This window comes from Pipistrellus hanaki, assembly GCF_964339955.1.
Source record: "Pipistrellus hanaki genome assembly, chromosome: 6".
Taxonomy (NCBI): Eukaryota; Metazoa; Chordata; class Mammalia; order Chiroptera; family Vespertilionidae; genus Pipistrellus; species Pipistrellus hanaki.
Genome location: NC_140508.1, coordinates 48362861 through 48390230, shown reverse-complemented (window position 1 = coordinate 48390230; position 27370 = coordinate 48362861). Strand labels below are relative to the sequence as shown.

The 27370-nt window shown below is 35.1% G+C and overlaps 1 protein-coding gene across 5 annotated transcripts in view; it reads right to left on the bottom strand.

Moving 5' to 3' along the window:
- Positions 1–372: 372 nt before the first annotated feature.
- Positions 373–27370, bottom strand: part of CCDC102B (coiled-coil domain containing 102B) — a 134105-nt gene continuing 107107 nt past the window's right edge. For 3 of the 5 annotated variants that reach the window (XM_084888906.1, XM_084888905.1, XM_084888908.1), the window contains 2 exons: positions 19100–19203; positions 373–1977 (listed from right to left, as the gene is read on the bottom strand). In XM_084888906.1, the coding sequence (XP_084745032.1) occupies positions 1974–1977; positions 19100–19203 (108 nt within the window). In that variant the 3' untranslated portion in view covers positions 373–1973. The remainder of the gene's footprint in view (positions 1978–19099; positions 19204–27370) is intronic. The other 2 variants (XM_084888909.1, XM_084888907.1) reach the window with 1 other exon arrangement.

Below are 27370 nucleotides of genomic sequence, written 5' to 3'. Positions count from 1 at the left end.
TTTAGCTGAGATATGAGCAGTACTTATCCTCAAAAAAAAAAAATCAATAGTAAACTAAATGCATTGGGTTTCTTTGGTGTCCTAGCAATTATACCAAATTTTTATATGTTTAACATATTTTACTATCAAAATAATACAATGTAGTGGATATGATATCCATGTTATAAAAACAGAGGTTAAGGTTAACTGTTCAAAATTACACAGCTGTAAGAAATGAACCATGTATGTTGATCTCTCAAATCTATACAGCCTTTATGTCCTCAGTTTACTAGAGAAAATGTGATACAATTATGATACTAGAATAATCTTTATTTTTAATTATTAAAAATTTATACTTAGTTTTTATTCTCTGTGTGTGAATATGGTTTTATATTTTTGCTAAGTTCTATGAAAACTCCATTTATTTAATATAACTTCCTTTGTTAAAACCCTAAGCTTTTTAACAGATATCCTATACAATGGTAAGGAATATAACATTTTTAAAATACAAGCCACCAAAGATGAACAGGATATATAGGATGACAAAATACATTTGTTAAAATTACTAGTTATAAAAATAAAATCTATGTTGTTTATACTGTAATAGTAAAAATCTGAAGCCTGAAAAAATCATTATGCAATTTCAGTGTTGACAGACTGTGTGAATTTTGTAGGTTTAAATATTAAATGTAAATTTTGTAGGTTTAATAGTGAAACACAAACCAAGTCCTACATAAGAGCCCAAGTCTACTTCTAATTGAGGGTAAGTTCTATGACAAGATGTTTGCAATAATTACAAAATATTCTAATTCAGAAGTAGATTTATTTAAGTCAGTGGTTACAATGTCAGGGGCACCTCTCATGAAAATAAAATTGACTATCAGACTTCCCCTATTCTCCTTCAAATATGGCAACATCTTTATACGCGGGCCCAGAGCTGTAGTATAACTGAGCGGATGGAAATGAGCTATAGGAGAAGAGGCCATGGTCTTGAGTCAGACCACAATGTTCTACCTGTCTATAACTGGATAAGTTTCAAAATAGGTGAGGACCTTTGTCTATCTTCATAATGTCAATGGCAACCTCATGCCATGACTCCCACCAAGTATGGTACACGGCACACAGAAGGAAATAAGGGTGGCTTTTTTTTTTTTAATTTATTGTAAAGTGGTATTGTTATGTGATCAGGTCACCTGACTATACAGGTTTATCATACCTATGGCCAGTGTGAAAAGTACACACAGGGCTAAATTGGTTTCCAGGAAAATTCTAAACAAGAAGCTGTTTCTAAGCCTTGCCATATAAACAAAATTTTGTGTGTCTTTCTAGTAGAATATTAAAAGCCTACAGTGAGCTTTATGTTTATATTTGACATACACAGGTAAAGACAATTTCCAGAAACATCCCTGGGCCAGCTCAACTCAGAATCACATGATCCAGTGGGAACACAGTGACCTGGAAACTGTGATTCTCCATTGCATAATTATATATGCATATATACACACAAACACAGAGATAACCACATTCTGCTTTTAAAGCAACACAAGAATATGTTTAAAATCATTTCAATAGTTTATAATTGTGACATGCCATAGGAAATAGGACACTGAACAGAAAAAGATGATTAAAATAATTGAATGTGATAGAATCATGGTACTTTACAGAAAATAGGATAGAAAATGAGACCCAATAACAACAATAAATTTAATTATTGAGACTCGAATATAAATCATGAGACTTGCAGATATGAAAAACTCAGTATATCATTAACCATACTTCACCAAAATTCTTAGGCTATCTGGAAAGAGGAAAATCTTTGCATAGGAGAATTACATTATTTGACAATCAGGATCTACGAATGGTGAGGCTGGGAAGGTTGCAATTCCATAGGGTAGACGATAACAGCCAGGGTGGCAAACACAAAATGAACAGTATGTAAGCCTTTCTATTCCATTTCTAAACTTCACAGGATGACAGTCTCATTGCCTCAGTCATCATCTAAAATAAGAGAAAGAAAAATGATCGTTAGTGCACCTACATAGCCAAGATATTAGTAGTAACGTAGGCGTAAATATTATTTCTTCCCTTTATAGCCTTTTTGAGTCAAGGTGAAACTAAATTTTGCTGTAGCTTTAGCATATATGTGCTCATGGGAACAGCTATTATCCCCCTCTAGACAATATTTCCTGACTAGTAATCTTATGCAGATAACCTAAGGGATGTTGCTGAATATATTAATTCATAATTATATAGTTTGTAGATAAATCTCACTTAGGATTTTTTCCTCTCTCTAAAATCACCTGTCAGAACAAAATATGATCCTACCAGTACAAACAGTGGAACTGATTTTTCTATCCTAAATACAAGTACAGCTAGGAGGCCTTGGACAGGGCCCTGGACGGCTGCAGTGGGCTTGGCTGCATTGCTGGAAGAATGCTACATGCATGGTCAGTGGTGTCAGACCCTGCAGGGCTTTGCTCACACTTTGGACATCTCTGTGTGGGCACCTCAATGATGGTTATATTTAAGTTAGATGACATAGTGTAGACTTTTAGATATCTCTCTGGGTAAAACTTGTGCTGCAAAGTGAGAGATCAGAACAAGGAAGGCCGAGATTTAGGAAGGACCTTGCTGTGGACTCCGTGTGTCCCTAAAAACTGACATGAGAATCCTAGGCCCAATATAATAGTGTTAGAAGGTGTGACCTTTGGGAGGTGAATAGATCTCAAGGGTGGAGCCCCCATGATTAAGATTAGTGCCCTTTATAAGAGACCCCACGGAGTTCACTAGTCCCTTCCACCATGAAAACACACAGAGAAGTCTCCCATTAAAAGAGGGCTTCACCTGGTCATGCTGGCACCCTGACCGCAGACATCCAGCCCCTAGAACTGTGACAAATAAATGGTTTTTGTTGTTGTTTATAAGCTACACAGTCTGTGGTAATGGAACTGGGCCTGACTATATTTTTAGGAGTGAAAGCCAAAGGAAAATGAAATGGGATATACTGGTAATTCCTGCTAGCTGCTACCCTTCCTACTGCAAAATAAAAACAAACATCAAGGAAAAGAAAAAATGATGCATTTTTAATGATACTGTTTTATCGTTTTCACTTTTTTCTTTACTTACCTTTAAAGAGAAATGTGTTCATATTGCCACTAGATTTTTTTTTAACACTTTAAGTAAACAGCATCTTTTGATACAAGAAATATTAAAATGTTTTAAGTTTTTCTGATGTTAAGGCTATATCTTTTAACTAAAGAAAATAAAACTGGAAAAGGGCTCAGTAGTAACATACGTGATTCTGGAAGGCTGAGTTTTTAAATATTAACAATGGGACATCCACAAGCTTGTTTCCTCTGGTTTGAACCAGGAGATTTCTGTAGTGTCCTCTTCTCTCTCTCTCTCTCTCTCTCTCTCTCTCTCTCTCTCTCTCTCTCTCTCTCTCTCTTTCCCACCCTCCCTGCCCCTTTCTTCCTCTCCTTCTCCCTGTAGGCTGTTATAACAAAATAATTTCCTTACAGACAGGGAGCTTGTCTTCTGAAGAAATTAAAAGACCTGAGCAGATTCCCACCCATAATAAAAAGCGATCAGAATATCTAACTGTAATAATATAGTTAAAGGACATAAATAAAGCATAATCATCTTATCCAGCATCCTATATAATAAAAGCCCAGCAACTGAATGGCAGAATGACCTGTTGACCAGTCGCTATGATGCGCACTGACCAGCAGGGGGAAAATGCTCAACATAGGAGCTGTCCCCTAGTGGTCAGTGCACTACCACAGTGGGAGTGCCACTCTGCTGACCAGCTGTGAAACTCGGGCCAATTGCAGGAACATGGGCTGTGATCATTGCCCCCCAGGCTCTTCCTCCTTGCTCTCTGCCACCTCCTCTGGATGTCTGCAGGCTGCCCAGTGCCACTGCTAGGCTTGCAAGTGGACCCTGGAGGCTGGGAAGGTGGTTCCTGGCTGCTGAGTGACTGAGGCTTACTCCGTCACTTCTCAGTGCTGTTGTCCCTGGGCCCAGACCCACCCAGGTCCCTGCAGAGGCGAGTGCTCTGGCTCCACAGAAGATGCTGGACCAGGAGCAGCTGCTCGGCTTACAGAGATGAGTAGAGCTCCCGCAGTGGGCTGATCCCTGCAGGCCATGCCCCCCACCAGTGCACAAATCTCATGCACTGGGCCTTCAGTAGAATATAAGTGTCAGAATATTTTCTTGCTTCATTACTCTATATTTCTCTTTACAGAAGAAAAGAAGTAAAAAAAAAAAAATCACTTTTCAAAAAAACTTTTGAGATGAACATTTTACTAGTCCTGGAATGAATATTTTGCTTCTCTTGAATTATGTAACTGCTTTCAGGGGATTTGAAAAATAATTATTTCAGTAAAAGGGCGTAGAGCTCCTGTACTTGCATAATTTCCCATAAGCAAAATTAAATCAGAATTATAGAAGTATATCACTACAAGTCCAGGTGGCCCCGAGGCGATGCCTGGGAGAAATCAGAAAGCAATGAGTCAACAAGAATCAGGTGAGCCTCCAGCTCTATGTGTCCTCAGCAATCTCCCTTCAATGATCACTTGGAGTAGACCACAGGTACATAAACTGTCTATGGCACGGACAAGATTTAACAATGAAAAGCAGTGGAATGTTTTGGCAATAACAGAAGCTCAAAGCAAGAAAACAGAGGAGAAGAAATATACTATATTAAATTTAAGAGAGGTCTAAAACTATGGATGTAATTGAGGCATGGCTTTCCATGAAGCTTCCATTCATGGAAGAAAACAAGGTTGGCAGTGAGACAAGGGTGATCGGAGTAAATGGTCTGCATTTATCAAATTATTTGCACATGGAAATTTGACTATTTCCAAAACAAGATTTTGGGAAAGGATTTTTGATGTCTTGGTCAAACTATAGCTCTCAGACATGATATTCTATGTATTAATACCAAAAATGTAAACCATAAAGTAGCCCCAAAATGTCCCACTATTGTTTATGCAGCATCCTGACATTTCCTTTGGGTTTTGTTGTTGAGCATTCAAAATAGTATGTAATTTTAATAATATTTTCATCTATTTTTACTGCTCTGCCCCCCCACACACACACACACTGAATCACACCCAAGCATCAATGACCATGTCCGACTGTCTAATCTGTTTCCAGCAGAATACAGCGTCTACAACAGAGTAGGTGCCAATTACAAATTTATTTCATGAATGCCATATGATAAAAGTAGGCTAATATCCTAATAGCAGTGGAAATAAAGATATCTTTTTTATGAGACTATTGATAACACATGACACAAATTATTAGCTTCCTCACCTTTCAACTCAGAGTTTCTATTTTTTAGGTGTGTCTCTTAAGTTAGCAATGCTTTCATTTTCTTCAGATAGATACCCAGAGGTGAAATTGTTGGTTCATTTGGTGGTGCTATTTTTAATTTTTTAAGGAATCTCCATACTGTTTGCCCTAATGACTGAACCAATTAGCAATCCCGCAGATAGTGCACAAGGGTTCCATTTTCTCCACAGCCTTGCCAACACTTGTTATTTGTTGTCGTGTTGATGACTTTTTTTTTTCTTATTAGATCTCAGTGTAATGTCTAAAACACCATTATATCACATTTGGTTTATATTTTATATTCAGCCAGAATACTGAAAGGATCAGATATGTAATTACAGCACCAAACATTCAATTTTCCTAGATTAATGATGCTCTATATAGGCAGCAATTTGGAAAATGTAATTTATTGTGCTGAAACAATAATTCATTTAATGGTATGAGTGACCCATAAAACCTAATGCAATTTTAGAGGCGTCTAATATAGTTCCAAAGAATAGCTAAGAGAAAGTGGGTCACGGTGTAAGCAAACATCTACATCCCTAAGAAGAGTTCTGATAATTATTCAGAAGTCGAGACCAAAGAACCACAACAAAATAATGCACCTTTGCAAATTGTTTCATGCATATAAAAGGAAGCAACTGTCTGTGATTGGTGCTGCATTTTATTCGAAAAACTGCATACTAGCTCTTTGAAAGTGATCATGATGCCGAAACCGGTTTGGCTCAGTGGTAGAGCGTCAGTCTGAGAACTGAAAGGTTCCCGGTTCGATTCAGGTCAGGGGCATGTAAGTTGGTTGCCGGCACATCCCTGGTAGGGGGTGTGCAAAAGGCAGCTGGTCGATGTTTCTCTCTCATCAATGTTTCTAGTTCTCTATCTCTCTCCCTTCCTCTCTGTAAAAAAATCAATAAAATATTTTAAAAAAGTGATCATGACTACAGTGGGTAGTAGAACATTTCTCTTACACATTTCTTAAATGCTTTCAAACATATTTTCTCTTTTGATCACATTATAATTCTGTGATATAAAATATAGATATGATTCTAAAGCACACACACATACAGCTAAACTGGATTTTCTATGTTACATATCAATCTGCTCATTCAAAACAGTTACTGCATTTTCTCTAATGTGTATATAAACAACCAAAGATTTTTATTTCCTTTTTGATAATAAAATAAGTAATGGAAAAATGAACACTATAGAGATTTAATTTTTGTTCAGATTAGCTAAAATAGAAGACTTCATATAAATTTGCTTTTTAATGTATATTATTTTCTCTTGGCTGAAATCAAAATTTCTTATTTGCAGTACATTCAAATATGTGTCATTAATTGTGCACAGAAATAATGAAATCAATCCAATATATAGGATGGGGCAAAAGTACGTTTACAGTTGTCTGTATGGAAAATAATACAATAATTAGTAAATAATACAAGAATAAACTGTTTTGTGTACTCACATCTATAAACCCACTTTTGCCCCACCCTTTATAGCTTAAAGAATTCCAGTGATGATATAGCATTTCAAAATGAAATGCCATTCTTTAACATTCAATTAAATGAATAGTTTTCATTTTTGTGACTTTGAGTTGGTTTCATTTCAGGACATATCACAAGAGGAAAGAAAATGTATGTGTAATTGTTTTCAGAATTATTTTGGACAAATGATAGAACTGTTTCTATATGATTTTAAGTAAAATAATTCAGTGTAAGAAAGATTTTTCCATAATAGGAAGTGTCAGAAAATAATAGAATTCCTCATGATATAGTGAACTCCCTAACACAGGAATTATTTAAGTGCAGGTAACGTTATCAGAGGGATTATTACAAGGACGTAATAATGAGATTGTTAATCTTTATGGCTTCTTCCTGTTCTAGTTTTCTAAGACTCTGAAAATTTTGATTCTCTATTAAGCTTTCAAATACTGATTTCTAAAAATTCCTTTATTCATAAATTCAATAAATATCTGTTTAGGACCTATTACATGACCACAGACCATGTAGAAGTGCTGTGCATGGAAAGATAAATAAAACAAACATACAAAGACATGATCCCTGTCCTCAAAAGGCTTACATGTGATAGAAAATTTGGATGTTAGACAAAAGCATGGACCTGTATGCATGCAGGAGGTCATATTTCGGTGTGACATGAATTAAAAGACCGGGTGCTGTGAGATTTAGGGTGAAGTTCTATGGGATCTGGGAATGTCCCCTAAGGAAGTAACATGTAAGCTGTCACATAAAATAAAAGAAGTCAGGGGAGAAGGTTGAACATGATGTCATGGCCATAAAGATGAATGGTGCAGAAGTAGCACTATGGATAGAGCTTTGCAGTTTCAGGAAATTAAAAGCAAATATCAGTGCTGCTGAAGCATAAAGCAGGAACAGAAAAGAGCAGAGAAACCCATTTAGTAGGCTTACATCATCCCAAGTTTTATAGGTCATTGTAAGCAGTTCAAATATTTATTCTAAATTTAATGAGAAGCTATTAAAAAGTTTTCACCTGGAGAGTGACAAATATAAATTGTGTTTCTACAATACCTCTTCTAAATACGCCGTGCCCTGGAACTAACTGGAGATAGGAGTTGGAAGTAAGAATCCCCGGGGAGAGATAATGGTAATCTAGACCAGAATAGGAGCAGGAAAGAAGGTATAAAGTTGAGAGGAGATTGACTTTTCTGATTCGTTAGGGTGTGGCTGAAATAGAATGTCAAAAATGTAATAGTTTCTCAACAAGACAAGATAGCTAGGTATAGAACTTATCCAACTGCTTCAAATGATTATCAAAATGGGGTGGAATGTTTAAAAATGTATAAAAACACAATCGAAAGCACTGGACTATGCTATGAATTTTGAGAGAAGAAAAAGCACATGAACAGAGACCCACACTAACCATGGATTTCTCACTGGAAGGATTGTTCAAAATGCTGCAGAGATAGAACTGGGCAGGCAGCACTGGTCTTACTGCATTTGAAACAGGGCAATGAAAGAGCAAGATCAGAATGCTAAACGAAATAAGCCAGTTGGAGAAAGATAAATATCACATGATCTCGCTCATATATGTGATATAATGATCAACATAATTTGATGAACAAGAATAAATCAATCTAGAAACAAATGGTAGGGAGGCATTTAGAGAGCAAACAAAGGAATTGTATGCATGCATATTAGTATAACCAGTGAACACAGACAATGGAATGGTGGGGGCTTGCCTGGTCTGAGAAGGGATGTGGGAGGGGATCAAATCGGGGAAAAGGAGATATATATAAAACTTTAGACAATAAAAAAAAGAGATGCAAGTTGTATCACCAAGAAAACCAGTCATAACTGAGAATATGACTCAAGTCTGCCTTACTATACAGTCATAGTAATCTAAATCCTGGATATTGAAATAAATTTTTAGTGAAACTGTATTGAAATTCAGGGAAGAAAATGTGCATGCCTGGTGAAGAAGAAAGAGGGAATTAAATTATCTTTTATAGCAGGAAATCAATAAATAATGTATACAGTGGAGGTGGAAACCATATCAGCTAGAGCTTGGATGAAAAGAAGCAAATAATATGCCAATAGTAGGAAACATTGTGTATGTCAACAAACCTTCTAAGAATAGTCGATTCTATAAAATATGTGCTGATATAGCTTTGATTAAAAGTTAGGAAATAAATTTGATAATATGCTTTGTACAGAGAAGAATTTTCAGGAGATACCATTTCACAAATGCCTCTCATGACTAAAAATCCAAGGAATGATGGAGATTTTTAAGAGGGATGCACCAATAATAGTAATCCACAAAAGATGGCTTATTTTCTTGCAAATCAAATTTTAAGGTATTTCTAAAATGGATGATTCATAGAATAACTTAATGAATTTGCTTAAATTTGAGTAACTCAAATTTAAATGCAAATTTGGCATTTAAGATTTGTAAACAATGTAAAATGCTATTAACATTCATAAGTTGCTTTTCCACATAATACATTTCTCTTATTCGGAAAACAAACAGACATTCCAGAAAGTCACTAATAATGATAAAACAGAACACTATTATGACTGATATTTTCCAATGTAAGTAATCTGAGAATTGATTGATATGATCAAATTTTAGAGGGTGGGCACTAAAGGCAAAGCATAGGAGAACAACAGTGGATATTTTTAACTTGAAGCTTGATTTAAAAAATGACAATTTTAAGAGGTCCAGACAAAGCCAAAATAATCTCTACTAATAAAAGGGTAATATGCTAATTAGACCAGATGACCAGACGTTTTCCAGACAAAGCCACCGTGGCAGGGGCCAAGGCAGAGGCGGTTAGGGATGATTAGGCCATCAAGGTAGCAGTTAGGGGCGATCAGGCAGGCAGAGTGGTTACGGGCAGGCAAGGGGTTAGGAGCCAGCGGTCCTGGATTGCAAGAGGAATGTCTGATTGCTGGTTTAGGCCCAATCCTCAGGGGGGTCCTGTATTGGAGAGGGTGCAGGCTATTCTGAGGGACCCCCCCATGAATTTCATACTGGACCATTAGTCTATATATATAAAAGCCTAATTGACCATCTGACCAGTAGCTATGATGTGCAATGACCACCAGGGAACAGACCCTCCAACTGGTAGCTATGACACACACTGACCACCAGGGAGCAAATGCTCAATGCAGGAGCTACTAAGCTGTGGTAACTTGGCAGTTGCGGTTTTCAGGTGATGCAGAGAACTGGGCTCCCTCCAGAACTAGACAGGAGGGAGCCCAATTCCAGGTGCATCAACCAAGAATTGTCCTCTAGCAATCCAGGACCCCTTGGGGGATATCAGAGAGGTGGTTTTGGGCTGATCCCTGCAGGCCAGGTCAAGTTACCCCACTGGGCCTCTAGTAATAATAATAAAGGAACATATATGATGACAGGAGACTAGACTTTGGGTAGTGAGTATGCAGTGCAGTATACAGATGGTTCAATATTTGTATATATTGCATAGTGATCACCACAATCTAGTTCACATCTGTCATCATACAGTTATAAAAATTTATTTTTGTGATGAGAACTTTTAAGATTTTCTCTGTTAGCAGCTAGTATTATTAACTCTAGTCACTATGCTGCACATCACATCCCCTGGACTTATTCACTTTATAAGTGGAAGTTGATACCTTTTGATGCCCCCTCTCCCCCCATCCATCACTCATTTCATTCACCCTCAACCATCCCTCTCCCTTGGCAACCATGAGCTTGTCTCTATTTTTTTTCTTTAAGAGTCCACATGTAAGTGACATCATATGGTATTTGTCTTCTCTGACTTATTTCGCATAGCAAAATGGCCTTAAAGTTCACCCATGTCATTACAAATGGCAAGATTTTATTTTTTGTGGCTAAATATTTATACTTATTTATCCCTTCATCTATTAATATACATTTAGGTTTTCCATGTCTTGGCCATTGTCAATAATGGCTGCCATGAACATTGGGTGGAACATATCTTTTCAAGTTAATGTTTTGTTTCTTTGGATAAATACCCAGAAATAAAGTTGCTGGATCATATGGTAGTTCTACTGTACTTTAAATTTTTAAGGATTGTTGGTACTGTTTTTCCATAGTGGCTGCACCAATTTACATTCTCAGCAATAGTGTGTAAGGGTTCCCCTTTTCCCACATTTTCACCGAAATTTGTTATTGTCCTCTTGATAATTAACATTCTAACTAGTGGGAGGTGATAACTCATTCTGGTTTAGATTTGCATTTTCCCTGAAGATTAGTTATATTCAGCATCTTTTCATGTGTGTGTTGGCCATCTGTATGTCATCTTTGGAACATTGTCTGGTCAGATCTTCTGCCCATTTTTAAGTTGGATTGTTTAGAGTATTTTTCTATTGAGTTATAAATTTATATTTACATATTTTGGATATTAAACCCTTATTATATATAGATTTTCCAAATAATTTTCCAATCATTAGGTTGGCTTTTCTTTTGTTGATAATTTTTTGCTGTGCAGGAAATTTTTAGTTTGATGTAGCCACATGTATTTATTTTTGCTATTGTTGCCTTTGCTTTAGAAATCAGATCCCAAAATATCATCAAGACCAATGTCTTGGAGTTCCTATCTATATTTTCTCCTAGTTTTATGGTTTTAGAAATTATATTCAAACATTTCAGTTATTTTGAGTTCATTTTAGTGGTCTCTTTTCACTCTTTTGCAGGTCCAGTTTTCCCAACACTATTTATTGAAGAGACATTTTTTCTCATTACACATTTTTGGTTCCTTTGTTGTAAATTAATTGACCATATATTTGTGGGTTTATTTCTGTTCTGATGATCTGTGTGTCTTTTTATGCTAACACCATACTGTTTTAATTATAATTATAAAAAATAAAAGTTTTGTAACATAGTTTAAAATCAGAGTATGTAATAGATTTGTTTGCTATTCAGAGCCTTTTATGATTACTTAAAATTTTAGATTTTTTTTCTATTTGTGTGAAAAATGTTACTAGAATTTTGACACGAGTTGCATTGAATCTGTAGCTTGCTTTGGGATATATGGATATTTTAACAATTGTTTTGTCTAATTCATGCACATAGAATATCTTTCTATTTATTTGCTTATCTCATTTTTTATATTTATTGCATATTGACAACATGTTGGACTAAATTTACTATATTATTATAGTTAATTTCATCAATTTCTTTTTTATGGCTTATAGCTGGCTCACATTATATTTCTGTTACCTAGTAGTGTTTGAGAATTTAATTTTAATTTTCAATACTGGAGACTGAGTAGAAGAGAGAGTGGGTCAGCTCATTTTTAGAGAACCCTATTCTTAGTAATGCAAATCTGATGATGTAATCCTCTGTAGAAGCCACAAGGAAAGTTTTAGGAATGAGAGATTATTTTGCCCACTAAACATATTTTAGGTATTTTTAACATAATTTATTACAGTGTTTTATTAATCGTTCTGTATTGGCAATGACTGTATTAAATCCCAAGTGACATTTAAATGACCTAAAACTACTACAGCACAATTTTAGACCATAAACCATTCAATAAACATGTTAGCAGTGACCTATCTTTGCATAACTTTATAAATTTGTAGCTAGGTGAGCAAAGTACTGAACTTGGATTACAAAACAGTATAGAAATTGTGGCATAAAGCATACCACTCTCAGGCCAAGCAGGAAACCTTTGTAACATATAGGTCTACAGTCGATTATCTTTGCCATATATCCTGAAGTAGTTCATAATTCTTTTTCTTCCTTGTCGAGAGTTCCTGTTGGAACAAGAAAGGATAATTTGGCAGGAAATGATAGAGAGCAAAGGTGGAAAGAGGAAACCATTCATTTAGTGATTTAAGAGCTGCCAACCAAATGCACATTCTTGAAATAAAGAATAAAGTGAAATTAAAGTGGGACAAAATAGGGGCATACTAGTATGTGAACAGAACTAGAGAGAAGGAAAACCAAAGACCAGATCATGCTTGAGGTGGGCAGGCAGGTCCTGACGCCTCCTGACATAATCGCTATGCTCTCTCCCAACCAAAAAATTACAGCATATGATTTTCCACTGCTGCTGAAACATTTTAAGGTTTTTCTATGTGTAATAGGTATTTTAATAGGAAGGTGTCAGAGGATTTCAAATGTGACTAACTGCCAAATTGCTATGGTACTCACTGCTTGAAAATCAACAGCTGGAACAAATTTTATTCTTATTCCTAGTCCCTATGACTCACCGTATAAATTGTCAAGGTAACTGTCATTTCTGTTGTAAGTTTGAGCTAGTCATGTTCTCTCTATTCCATTAGGACCACAAGTTATGAATTCTACAACAGTTTTAGAAAATTAATTTATTAAATGAAGGCAATTTAACCTGAACATATGTCTCTTCATATAAGAAAATTTAAATAAATAATCAAAACAGTTAATGGAAGAAAATGAACAGCAAGGATATTTGATTACAAAAAAAATGTGATAAAAGGAAAGGAAGTCAGAATAGAGTAAACATTCTAAGAAAACTTAAATTTTGAAATTACATATGTGTTCAATTCTGTTAGGCATCTCCCACAAGGTACAGTATGAAATGGCCTTTATGATGGAGGCATGAGGCATTATAGAAGAGATAAGATAAAAGAAAGCCCATAAAATAGATTTTAAAGTTGTCTTGAATCAGAGTACTAGTAGCAGTAAAAATTTAACAAACTTGAAAAGCTCTTTCATAATTCAGAGAGGGAAAAAAACTAAATCTTTAAAATGCTTGGAGAGAATATAAGGTGAAGGGGGCAAAGGGGGGTAGAATAAGAGTTTGCTTGAGATGATGGGTGCACAATGCAGTGTGCAGATGATGCTCTCATTTGTACACAGGTTTCATTATGGCTTTGCAAAACAGTGTTACCACAATACATCTGATAAAAAATTTGTATGATAAAAAAATACTAATCTGAGTCTAATTCTCACTATATAAATTAATACAGATTAGCTGGGATTATAACCCTTACTAGAAGTTCAAATGTACTCAAGGAACTGCTTTTCTCCTCCCCGCCCCCCGCCCCCATGGTGTCATCCATTTAGGAATTCAATAATATGGAAATTGTGGTGTGGGTTGACCACTTATGACCATCAAAAATGATTAACCGTTGATTGAAATCTAAAGCATTGACAATTATCAACAAAGTCAGGATAAAACAAAATTTACTTAAAGTTATGCATTTTTATCTCCCACTTGTTCTTGTATATTTCTAGAAGGGCAGGAAGAACAAAGGCAAATGTAAAGATGAACAATTCCTCATTTGTGGGATATTTAAAATGTAATTGTATTCCTAACCTTAATTACAGAGATGCCATTAAGAAATTCAACAATTTAAAAAGAACTGAAATGTCTCTTAGTAGAAACGAAATCAGTCTTAAGCTCCCAGAGCGAGCGTAGAGGAGAAACTGGAAGCAGGAAGCCCTGCCTGGTGTAAGCCTTTAGAGGAGAACAAAGAACAGACAACATCAAACACACACAGGCAAGGAAGAAAAGAAAGCTCACTGATTTTTTATTTATGACATTTTTTAAATATTTTAAACCCTTTTCTCAAAGACAAATCTCTCAGATTAACTCAAAGTAACACCCTTTTATATTCTGCATGAAAGAGGCCCAGGAGTGAATCTGGAAACACGGAAGAGGGCAGTTTGAGCACACGCCCTCTGCTTCCCCTGGCTCCTACCCTACTTCTGCTCTCCTCCTCCTCAGGCCCCATCTCTGCAATAATTAATATAGCATTATGGGCACACATGAGCAACTCCAAGAGGGCTTCTCATATTTTAGTTCCTATCAGAATCATTGGAGTGATAACTAGGGTGTGACCACATGCTGATGAATGGGACACATTTTATGGGAAAAGATGCAGACCTGCTTTTGGGGGGATGTTGGTTCCCTGAGCAGGTCCTAACTCAACCACCGCTGAATGCCTTATGGAAACTGTGTGTGTCTCACTGTGGCTTTTATTTCAAAATGCCCTACTGATCCTGAGGATCTGGTGAATTTGAGAGCATGGTGTTGGTTGCTTGTCTTGGAGTCTCCATGGTGGGGAGAGAACTTGAGTAGATAAGGACCACCTAGAGCAGAAAGCTTTCCCCCTGCGACTCACCAGTATAACAATTTTCCAGTATCTCCTACACAATACACGATTTCAGCAGCAACTATTGAATATTCCACAACCATCTGGTTTTCTACAGCTGAGGCACTGTAATAATATCTTCCAATGAATAGCTACTAAGGGGACAAAAAAAATCCGAAATGCTGTTTCCCACTCCTACTTAGATCAGTAGACTGAATAATCCTATGAGGATGAAGTCAGAATGTGAAAACTACATTTTGTAACTTAATAAAAAAAAAAAAGTGACATCATATAATTTTAAACTCAATTGATGGGACCTCTGCTTAAAAATAAAGAAAATAGCCTACCCCAGGACAAGGCTACTGCCAACCACTAGAAAATAAATGGCCAAATTGCAATATCATATTTTTGAAATGTGTAGGTGCAACAGAACTAGATGGATTAAAACCTCAGAGATGAGAGAACCCTTTGGATGTGCGCTGATGGCCACCAGTCATTTTCCATATTTTCCTGGAGAAGAGGCCAGTTCTATGATGGCTTGACTCAGGCACAGACCGGTTTTTGGGTGGGGCTGGGAGAGGAAATTAGCTCTACTTCAGGGACCACAGGGAACTGGAATGACAAATTGAGACCTGAAGGCCAGCTTTCCCAAATCACTGCTGAATTCTGAGACTATTTGGGAGCCAAAGCTTCTGAAAAGAAGAAAATAGTTTCCCACAATTCCAGTAGAAATCATGGCCTAGAAATGAAGCAAGAGATGACAGCCTCAGAGAAAGCTGAGGTTCACCCGAGAGCATTTACCAATCCTGTGTGAAGCCAGAAGAATGAGAATCCTAAGTAAAGGTTGAAACAAACAAGAACATTGTAATTGGAAAGAAACAAGAAAAAAAATCAGAATAAAATTATTTACCCAATATCCGCAAAGAGCTCTAAAAATAGGGCATCTATAATATACAAAGATGGTTTTAAATAAAACAAGAAAAAAGCTTGAATTAAAAGTGAAGGACTAAAATTTTTTACTATGAATGTTATTTTATTATATCTTAGGTGACGTACCAGCTGTTTAAGTACAAAATATAAAGACAAGGACTTTAGGAATGTTGGAAACTGGAAATTCCAAAATGGCAGGGCTATGCCTAAGAGGGAATTCACTCCCAAATAGCTTATCACAAATCATTGTTCATTTGGAATTTATTAATAAAAGTATTGAATAGTATGAAGGAAATGATGGGCACAGAGACAAATATAGAAGTAAATAAAAATAGGCAATGATTGAGAAATGGATCTGTTAACAGATAAAAATGTATTAAAATAAAAAATAACCATTCTCAAGCTTTCCACTCCATCTGCTGTGATGTGCCCAAAGTTCATCCACAGTGAGGAGAGCTGTGCACCAACCATGGCAAGAATGCTTTGGAGATTATTTTGTTTCCCATATCAATCCCATTTCTGTTCCTAAAATAAGCTAGGGCCAGGCCAGGTCACCGAAGGAAGGTCTCTGCATTTGGGAGTGAAATGTGCACAATGCATATGTTAGCTCTACACTCATCTTCAAAGTCTGTGTAACAGTTCCTCTTGGGATGTGGAGACAAGACCATATTTTCAATAGCCTGATTTAAAATCTACTGTCTAACAGCTCCTTTTTTGCAAATATTTTTATTAACCTCTGTAAAAGTCATGTCATAAGATAGGTATTAAAAACATGAGCATAACCAAAGGCAAATTATTTCCTGTATATATTGCTTCACATTTTATATAAAATATTCAATTTCCCTATTGCAATATTTTTTAGATTCAATATAAACTATATTTAAGTTCCCTGATGATCAGTGATGTTGAGCATCTTTTCATATGTCTATTGGCCATTTGTTCATCTATTTTGGACAATATCTGTTCAGGTCCTCTGCCCAATTTTTAACTAGATTGTTTGTCTTTTGGGTATTAAGTTGTATTATTTCCTTATATATTTTTTTAATATTAACACCTTTCCAGATGTATTACTGGCAAATATCTTCTTCCAGTCAGTAGTTTGTCTTTTCTTTTTGTTGGTTTCCTTCACTGTGTGAAAACTTTTTAGTGATGTTTTCCCTTTTATTTTTATTTCCCTTGCCTATGGAGACATATCAAAAAAATAGTGCGATAGGTGATGTCAGAGAGTTTACTGTGTATGTTTTCTTCTAGGAGTTTTATAGTTTTGGGCTTTTCATTTCAGTCCACTCAATTTTGTTTATTCTTGTATATGATGTAAGAAACTGGTACTTTTCATTTTTTTTTCTATGTATATGCCCACTTTTCCCAAGACCATTTATTAAAGATACTGTCTTTATCCCATTGTATATTCTTGCCTCCTTTGTCATAGTTTAATTGACCATATAAATGAGGGTTTATTTATGGAATCTCTTTTCTCTTCCCTTGATTTATGTCTGCTTTTATGCTACTACCATGCTGTTTTGATTACTATAGCCTCGCAGTATAGTTTTATATCAGGAAGGGTGATAACCCCAACTTAGTCCTCTTTTCTCAAAGTTGCTTTGACTATGCAGGGTCTTTTGTGGGTCCTCTTTATGTCTACAGATGGGCAAGTCAGGTATTGAAGGCCAGATATAGGGAGAGACTTGTTTTTCACCTGTATTTGGTATGTTTGGAGGAAGAGGCATTTCACTGCCCCACACCGAGTGGCATAGCCACAGAAAAGCAAAGAAGCATGATCAGGTAGAGGAAGGTGCATTTAGCTTCTCAAAGCTGATCTCAGCTCTCATTTGTGGCTGAGAGGAGAGCCCCTCCAGAGCCCACACTGAAGGTTCCAGCTGGATGTATCCCTCAGTCAGTTGCTTTGTAGTGAATAGGATGGGAGACAACTGAGGCTCCATTGGAAACAACCAAGCTGGAGACAGTCCAGCAAAAGGAATATCAAGCAACAATAAGCAAGTTCACATTTCATCATCAGAACAGAGACTAGGCATTACCATACAGACTAGCATACACATTCAGCAGTGCACACTCGGAGACCAGTGAAAGGCCAGCAGCTGGTCTATGTGCCCCCAGTCCTCTGATTCCTACTCTTCAGATCTTCCTCCAAGTCAGAGAAATAAACTGGAGCAATAGGAAAGGCTCAGTGAATGATGAGCCTTTTAGAAAAAGACAAGATAGTTTCTTATATAAAGTAAGCTTTATTCATTGATCAATTAGTAGGTTTTCATTTCTCCCACTAATTAATGAGGAGGTGGGTGTTGAGGAAGACCAGGCATATTTTTAACTGAATTAAATTTTACAAGTTGGCTCCATTTGCAAATAGCTATATGTAAGTTTATGTAGTACCTTTCTGATGTAAATTCCTTTATCTTAAAATCTAAACTTAAATATGAAGCAGTATTCTACACTATATCCAAATATCTTAAGGAACTATTCCTCTAAGTACAATTTTATACTTGGCTTTGTTCATTTAACTCAGAGGGAAAGAACAGCTTTATTTCAGCCTGATTTATACCAACATACTACTGTCCAATGCTATGGGCTTTTCTGTGGTTTTACTGCAAATGTCTACCCAGAGAAAAGTCAAAAGCCCTATTCATTGCCTAGACTGCTTGTGGCTTTACCTAAGCTTCAATCACAGGCAATCTCTTATTTTTCTGAGAATATTTATATAAATTAGAGTGCAAATCTTCTTTGTCCTTTCAGTCTCCTTATAATACAAACCATAGTGTTTGACACCACTGCCCATGATTGCTTTGTATCAAGAATTATACCACACTCATTGTTACCTCTCTAGGGTGAAAACATTTCTCACACGTGTCGCCTCAATCACGTAGATAAAACACATTTTCACAAATCTATTACTTTTACTTAATACACTGGTTCTTTTATCAATGACTCAGCAAACTATATGGCTTACAGTTTAATTTTTCTTGCAGATATTATAATTCTGTTTTTTGTGAAATTTATTCTAGAAGCTCCTACTGTCTTTCAGAAAGTCTGTAACTTTTAGAACTGGAGTTGTTTTAGAATATTCAAATTGACTTTTCTATAATATTCGACATCTATTACAAAAAGTAGTAAAAGCTAGATGTCTGTTGATTCAGGTATTGATTGTAAACTTCTTTCATTAATATTTATAGCTAATAAAAATAGTGTTATTGATATTTAAGATAGATTTTTTAAAAAGATACCAAGAGTTTCTTTTCTAAGGCCCCAAACTTGAACACATTTTGTGAAATAATTACTGGTTCTGTAAGTGCCTGAGTTCAGATTCTAAGTTTTCATTGACTTCTTTCTGTTCATCCAGAGATCTCTGGAGCTTACTGATCTGATTCAGGACATCATCAAGCTGAAAGCAAAGTAGAAAATGCTTGACTTAAAATGATAGAGCTTGTTTTTAAAAGGATTTTCTCAATTTTTAAAATGGTACATTATTCTGGTAAGTTTCTTTTGTATGTATGCATTAATATATAAAAATATGCATTTATTTTTCAATAATATAATTAATGCATATATTTAGTAATAAAATAAATATCTACATGGACTCTAGAATATTTGACATTTTTTCTACCCAGGCACTGCCTTCCCCTCCCTCCCCCCTCATTGCTCCTCTACCTAAGTCACTGTCTCAAAACCTATGCTTATTATTCTTATAATTTTGAGAACATATAGTATTAACACATGTATTTATGTGTGTATTGGTATACAGTTAAGCATAGCATATGTGTGTTTATCCATATATCTGTATATATATTCCAACTGTGTTGGTATGTGTATATATGTACAGTATAGTATATTGGGGCAAATATATATTTTTAAATATATTGTTTTCTTTTAGGTGTTTTTTTTTTACTTAAACATAAAAAATGGGTATTGTGGGTATCATACTATATGTAATCTTCCGACATTTGCTATTTAAATTCAATTGCTAAGACATCTATATTGGCATCTCAATGTAATTTGTTGTCTGTTATCTATACTAATGAGAGAGAAACATGCAAATTAACCATCACCCTTTTACACCCACCAACCAATCAGGAGTGAGTATGCAAATTAACCCAACCGAGATGGGGTGGCCATGGAGCTGGAGCAAGCAGGAGGCTTGGGTTGCCCTGGCAATGGAGGAAGCCAAGCTTCCCGCCTGCCCTGGCCAACCCTGGCCACTGCTCAAGGCTACAAAGTTTCAATTATAGAAGATAAATCCTAGATACTTGCTTCCAGCCAGCCCTGGCCTCCATTCAAGGAGGCACTGGAAAAAAAAAAAGAAAAAAAAGGAGGGGTTGGGTCCTTGGGTTGCTGGGAAGTGATCAGTCCAGGATGGGATAGCAGGGACCACTGGGTGTAAGCAGACCAGCAGGGGGGCCAGTTGGTGGTGAGCAGGCCATCAGTGGGGGTCAGCTAGAGGTGATCAGGCTTGTGAGGGGCAGGGAGGGCATTTGGGGATGAGCAGGCCAGCAGACAGAGTGATTATGGGCAATCAGGCAGGCAGGTGAGTGGCTGGAGCCAATAGTCCCAGATTGTGAGAGGGATGTCTAACTGCTGGTTTAGGCCCGATCCTTATAAACCGGCAGTAGGACATCCTTCGAGGGGTTCCAGATTGGAGAGAGTGCAGGCCAGGCTGAAAAATACTCTTCCTCCACACCCCTCCATGCACAAATTTCATACACTGGGCCACTAGTACATTATAATATTACATGCATAGGCCAGGATGTCATGCCACCCTCCTATCCATGAGTATTAGATTGTTTGCAGCCTTATGCTGCTTTGAACATTTTTTGCATATGTATTCTGATGCAAAGTATTCTCTTGAGACACACCTAGGAGGACAACTGCCAGGTTATCCTTTGTTGATGTTTAATTTTACAAGATAATACCCAAAATTCTCCACTAATTTGCCTCCCAAAGACAATTAGAAGGGATCTGTTTGAACACAGCTTTGCCAACACTCAATGTTGTGAGATATTAAAACTCTGGCCAACCCCTGATTAATAATGGTTTTTGATAGCTCTACATTTTTTTGACCTAGTGCTTTTCTTTTGTGCCTATTTAGGTCATCTGCTCATTCTTCTAGGAGCTTTTTTTAAAAAATATTTTGTACATGTTAATGTTACAATCTCAATACTAACCTTTTGTTAATTATGTGTTCCAAATATCTTCACCAAGTATATATGAAATTCATAATTTATTTTTATACTTATTTAAGAGCTCTTTGAATGCTTATTTTATTAAATAAAATTGATCAACATTTTATACTATAGTTGGGATATATTTAATAATGTTAAAAATACTTCACTAATCAAAGTTCAGAGAAATCTGTATTTTCAAATAAAATTTAATAGTTTTCCATTTGTCACTTAAATCCTCAGTGAAGCTGCAGTTAATTTTTATATATTATCTGAGGTAAATACCAATTTTATTTTTTCTATATAGACACACATTTTAATAGGAACATATATTGAATAAGTTGTTCCCCTATTGATCTAACATATCAATCTGTCATATTAAAATTTTATATATTCCATGTATAAAGTTTCTTCTATAAAGTCTGCTTATATGTTCTTCTGTGGAGATTAATATTTGACCTTTCACACTGAATTCCTAGTGCCTTCATTGTAAATCCTAATGTAACACAGGCCACGCTCCCTTTTCCCAGAGCTCTTTTCCTCAGAAATATCAAGAATATTCTTGATTCTTCATAATTTTAAAAATAGCATAGTAAATCCCATGAACAACCCTATTTGTATTTAGCTTGGAATTTCATTATTTCTGTGATTTAAGTACATTTGACATGATTTTGAAAAATTGTTTTGTTTATGAACATGGTACATTTTATATTTTGTAAGTCATTCCTTAAGTCTCTCAATGACATATAATTTATTCATTAACAGCTTAACACTATTTTATTAGATTTACTTCAAAGACTTTTATATTTATTTCTTAAATATCTACTTAAAAACCCACTTATTTGGCATGGCAGTGTCAGTTCCAAGGACAGTTCCTAAATGACCTAAATATAAACAATGTCTTTTATACTTTTTTCAATTTATAATGTTTCAGCTTCAGATATATCATTATTGATTTTAATGTATGAATACAATATGGGACATAGGATGACTATTTGGAAAGCTTCATCACAGACAGGTACAATTACGTATTTAAGGAATATTTTGGTTGAACTATATGAAGCACATTATAGATTGAACAGAGTATAATATGTTATTTTATTATAGTTAAAAGTGGAGTATAGAGATGTATATATCACAAGTCTTAATTAACATTCATGGTATTTTATTCATCATGTATTGAAATATCTGAAAAAAAATTACAGACACATATCAGCTCTTCATGTACAAATTATTTTTAGTATGATCATGACAAAGTCAAATAGACCTGAATGGTTACTAAAAATATTATTTAATTATAGTCCATCAATCTGACGGAACATTCTGTAGACATCAAAATGTTATTTAAGAAAAAAATCCTTACAACATTGTGAGTAGTGCATAACGTCTCATGCAAAATTATTTTAAAAAATAATACCAAAATACTGGTGGAAATTTCTAGCTGTTGACTTTTCTAAATCTGTACCACGATCTTATAAAATCTATAAGAAATAAATATACTTTTAAATTAATTTTAAGCATGGTTTAGGTGTAATAAAAAGTGTCCAAAATGCAAATAATGCTACTGGTGGGGCTCAGGACTTTTGCATTTCCCCAGGATCCTGAGTGATACTGATGCAGCCAGTCCTTGTAATATTATGAGTAGAAAACACAGGTACCCCGGCCAGAAGGATGGGGCTTTCCTTAGCTACTCCTTATCAATTCATCAAACTAAATTTTAGTAGTCATTTTCTGTCTCTGGCTCTCACCAGATATCTAAATGATTAATTTTCTTTCATGTCTTTCATGTACTTAAATCTGAGGCCAAACACCATATTTAATAATGTATATGGCACCTAAAGCAAGAATGCTGATAAGTTTTCTTTCTAAGAGTTTCATGATTTATATATGAATTGTCTTGGTCCTTTGCCACTGGAATGCAAGTTCATACTAAGGCATCTACATTTAATTCATGTATGGATTTCACATGCTTGGGAATAGTGTTTGCATGTTTGTTTGTTTTTTAATAGGTAGATGCTGGATAGACTAAAGTATAATAACAAATGCCCTTCTCTTTACTTTTTTTTGGCAAAAATTGTTAAGAGTGTAATTTTTTAAAGTTATATATCAGTAGTGTCCTAAAACATTTTTATGTCATATAAATCCAGTTCAATATTTACTGAGAGTACATATAATTGCTTTATTCTTAATACTACTCTGTAAAGCCCCAGGCAGTCTGGTGAAAATGTGAGTAGATCCCCCAAAATCTATGATTCAAAAAATATATATACTGCCATATCTATAATCTTATCAAGCTGGCAATATAACAAGGTCCCAGCTATAGTTGTAAGCCTTGGTGATATAGAGGCAATAACTTCAGCTAAAACAACTGCAGCTGCAATTCCTAGAAAATATTAATTTCTATCATTGAAACAATAAGTAAAATAATGCCCTGGCTGAGTAGCTCAGTTGGTTAGCGTGTCACCCTGATACCCCAAAGTTGCAAGTTTGACTCCCCGTCAGGGCACAAACAAGAAGCAATCAATGAATGCATAATAAGTGGAACAACAAATTGACGTATTTCTCTCTCTCCATTTCCCTCTCTCTAAAATTATAAACATTTAAAAAAATAGAAAATAAGGAAAACAAGACTAGAAAAGCCTGTTAGACATTGCAGATAGCAACACATAAATCCCAAATGATTTGTATTACAAATCTGTATCAAAATCTAACTGGAAACCGTTGATAATCAGTTTTGACATATCTTTCCATTAGCAGATGAACAGGACTGATTTCTGTCCCAGAAACTGAAGTGACATGTTGAGCATCAGGTGTTCTGGCAAGTCCTTCTGGCCGATCTGCTCTGATTCTGCTCCAGGGCACCCACACTCGGTGTCTTTCTAATCTGTCCAGCTTGGGATGTGATTAAGCTAATGAGGAATGATGGCACAAATTCAGGTACGTTTCCTGTTCACAAATTCCCTCAACCAGATTCACGTGACACAGAGCCTTTGAAAGAAATGAGTGGCTATGACAGCTGGCCAACTTCAAATAATTAAGACTAACTTTTGGACAGATACTTATAATTGGAACTGAAATATTCTAAACAATTATATCAAAGATTACACCAAAATGTACTCTTTCCTTAGGGAAAAAAAATTCAGTAAGGTTAACAGGAACATTTTGCTAAAAATTCTTGGTGATGGAAAGTGGTTGTCTTTTGAAAATTTTGGTAAGTATATAGTTTGAAAAATAATAGGATCATGTAACACAATGTAATAATTATTCATTTATCTTATTTACTAGTTACATATAAATAGTTGGATGATTTAAATTCAGTGACTCTAAGTAATTATGACAAAGGTAGTAAAAAATAAAATGTGATCTTAACAGAATATATATGTTCTGTAGTCTTGTAGTTGCGATTTACCAGAATTATTTTTTTAGTGTCCATGCTGGCCATTTTTATACATATGTCATTGACTTGCACGCTTTTGTTAAACTGGCTACTAAATTTCTAACAGATATTTTTTTTATTAAATGTATTGGGGTGACATTGGTTAATAAGATAATATAGGTTTCAGATGTAGATTTCTATGATATGAGATTTGTATATTGCACTGTGTCTCCACCACTAAAACTCAAGTACTTACATTTAAAGTAAGTTTTACTGGACAATTAAAAAATCTTAAAGAAGCTAGCAATGGATATATGTATTACTGAAATAATGTATTGATCTTTGAACTCTATAAGCTAACTTTTCTAATAGCTAACTTAGCAAAGTAATTGTTGTAGATATAGGGTTAATGGAAATAATGAGTATATTTCACTTTGATAACTCAATCAGCACATTAAATTCTTTATAGCAAAAGATATGTTTGATTGTAAGTAATTGTTTAATTGGATAATTCTATAAAGAATGATACAGGTTCAGATTTCAGAATTCCCATTTTTGGAAACCTGGAGACAGTTTGCTCTAAATTTCATTCCCAATGATCTGAAGCAATAATTCCCCCAAAGATTTTATTGTTATATTTGTAACCAAAAACCAGAATAATTTTCCCAATGTCTGTGATATAGCATTAGTGTTGTTTTCTCTTTGGAAACACATGTTGGTAAATCTGTGGTAGAGATCAACATTTTTCTTTAATCATCTGAGGACATTATTCCATTGATTTTTAGAGAGAGAGAGAGACAGAGAAAAATACTGATGTGAGAGAAACACATTGGGGTGCATGCAGGAGGCAACCAACCAAACTGGGCCAAAGAGGAGCCTGCAACCCAGGTACATGTCCTTGACCCTTTGGCCAACAGGCCAATGCTCTATCTACTGAGCCAAACTTGCAAACAAAAAAATAATAATAATAATTGCCGGGATGGGTTTAGCTCAATGGATAGAGCGTCGGCTTGGGGACTGAAGGGCCCCGGGTTTGATTCCGGTCAAGGGCATGTACCTTGGTTGCAGGCATATCCCCAGTAAGGGGTGTGCAAGAGGCAGCTGATCGATGACTCTCTCTCATTGATGTTTCTAACTCTCTATCCCTCTCCCTTCCTCTCTGTACAAAAATCAATAAAATATATTTTTTAAAAAATAATAATAATAAAGTATGGACACATTATAAAACATATATTTAGAGAACTGACACTTTCTAATTCAAATGCTTACTAAAAACAGTAATCAAGACAATATTTTACTGGCAGAAAAATAGATATTTAGGCCAATGGAATGAAATTGTGTCCTGAGTCCAGAAGAAACTATTACATTTATGGTCAACTGGATTGTGACATGGATGCCAATATATTCCAAAGGAGAAAGGATAACGGTTTTTCACAAATAATCGTGGGGCAACTAGATAGCCACAAGCCATAATTGAAGTGGAATGCCGATCTAAACATAAGAACTAAAACTATAAAACTCTTAGAGGAAAATGCAGGAGTAAATCTTACTAATTTTGAATTAAGCAATGTTTTTTTATATTCAAGCAACAGAAGAAATAAACAAATTAGACTTCCTCTAAGTCATTTTTTTATGCTCCTAATACATACAACTGTTAAGAAGCTGAAAGGACAATCTACATATTGAGAAAAATATTTGCAAATCATGTATCTGAAAAGGGATTTCTATGCAGAATATACAAAGGACAACTCAAAAAATTCCTCAATTAAAAATAGGCAAAGGATCTGAATATATATTTCTGCCAAGAATGTATAGAAATGGCCAATTAGTACATGAAAACAAGACCAACACCTTAAGTCATTAGCGAAATTCAAGTTAAAACCAAAATGAGATACCACTTCACCCCCATAAGGATGATATAATTAAAAATGATTGATTCTAACAAGTATTGGTGAAAATGTGGAGAAACTAGAACCTCCAGACATTGCTTGTGAGATTATAAAATGCTGCAGCCACTTTAGAAAAATAGTTTGGTGGTCCTTAAATACATCTATACAAAAAATTAACAAATAAATGCTCATCAGTATTTTTTTTGTATTTGCCACAAAATGAAATACTCCAAATATAACCAGCTGAAGAAAAAAATGTGCTATAGCCATTTAATGGTATGTTATTTGACCTTAAAAAGAATGAAATGTTGATCCATGCTACAATAGTGGATTACTCTTAAACCTGATACTAAGTGAAAGAGGCCATTACAAAAGACCATAGATTCTATGATTCAATTTCTATGAAATGTCCAAAATAAGTAGCTCCATAGAAACAGGAAGTAGATTAGTGCTTGTTAAGTGCTGAGGGTAAAGAGAGAATGGGACATGACTGCAAATCTATAATGATAAAAGCATAATATTCAAATCGACAGCAGAATGCCTGTCCAGATGACCTTCTGGACAAAGCTGGGGCTGTGAGGGCCTACTCATGCATGAATTTCATGTATCGGGACTCTAAAAGGTATGTAATTTCTTTGGGGGATTATGAAAATGTTTTAAAATTAGATTTTAGTAATTATTGCACAGTTCTATGATTTTATTAAAAGCCACAGAATTAAATTTAAACTTTAAATGGGTGAAATTTATGATATGTGAATGAGATCTCAATAAAGCTATTCAAATAAATAAAGTATGGTAGACATTTCAGTTGCTATAATATTTATATTATTAAGCCAAATCAAAATGAATTATTTTGTAGATACTATAGAATTAAGTAATGTGAATATATCCAGTGATTCCAAAGGTCTTAAGAATGCTATCTTAAATAATTGCACCACTTGAACCTAGACTATTTTATCTTTATATAGTATGTTTTATCTCTCCATAATAAACTTTTACATATTCTTTTATCTCTATATAATAAACTTTTACATATTCTTTAAGAATTTGATGGGTTAATGGACAATGATGCCTTAAAACATCTAAAAAGTATTGGCACTGCTTTAAACTGTATTAACCTAGATAATC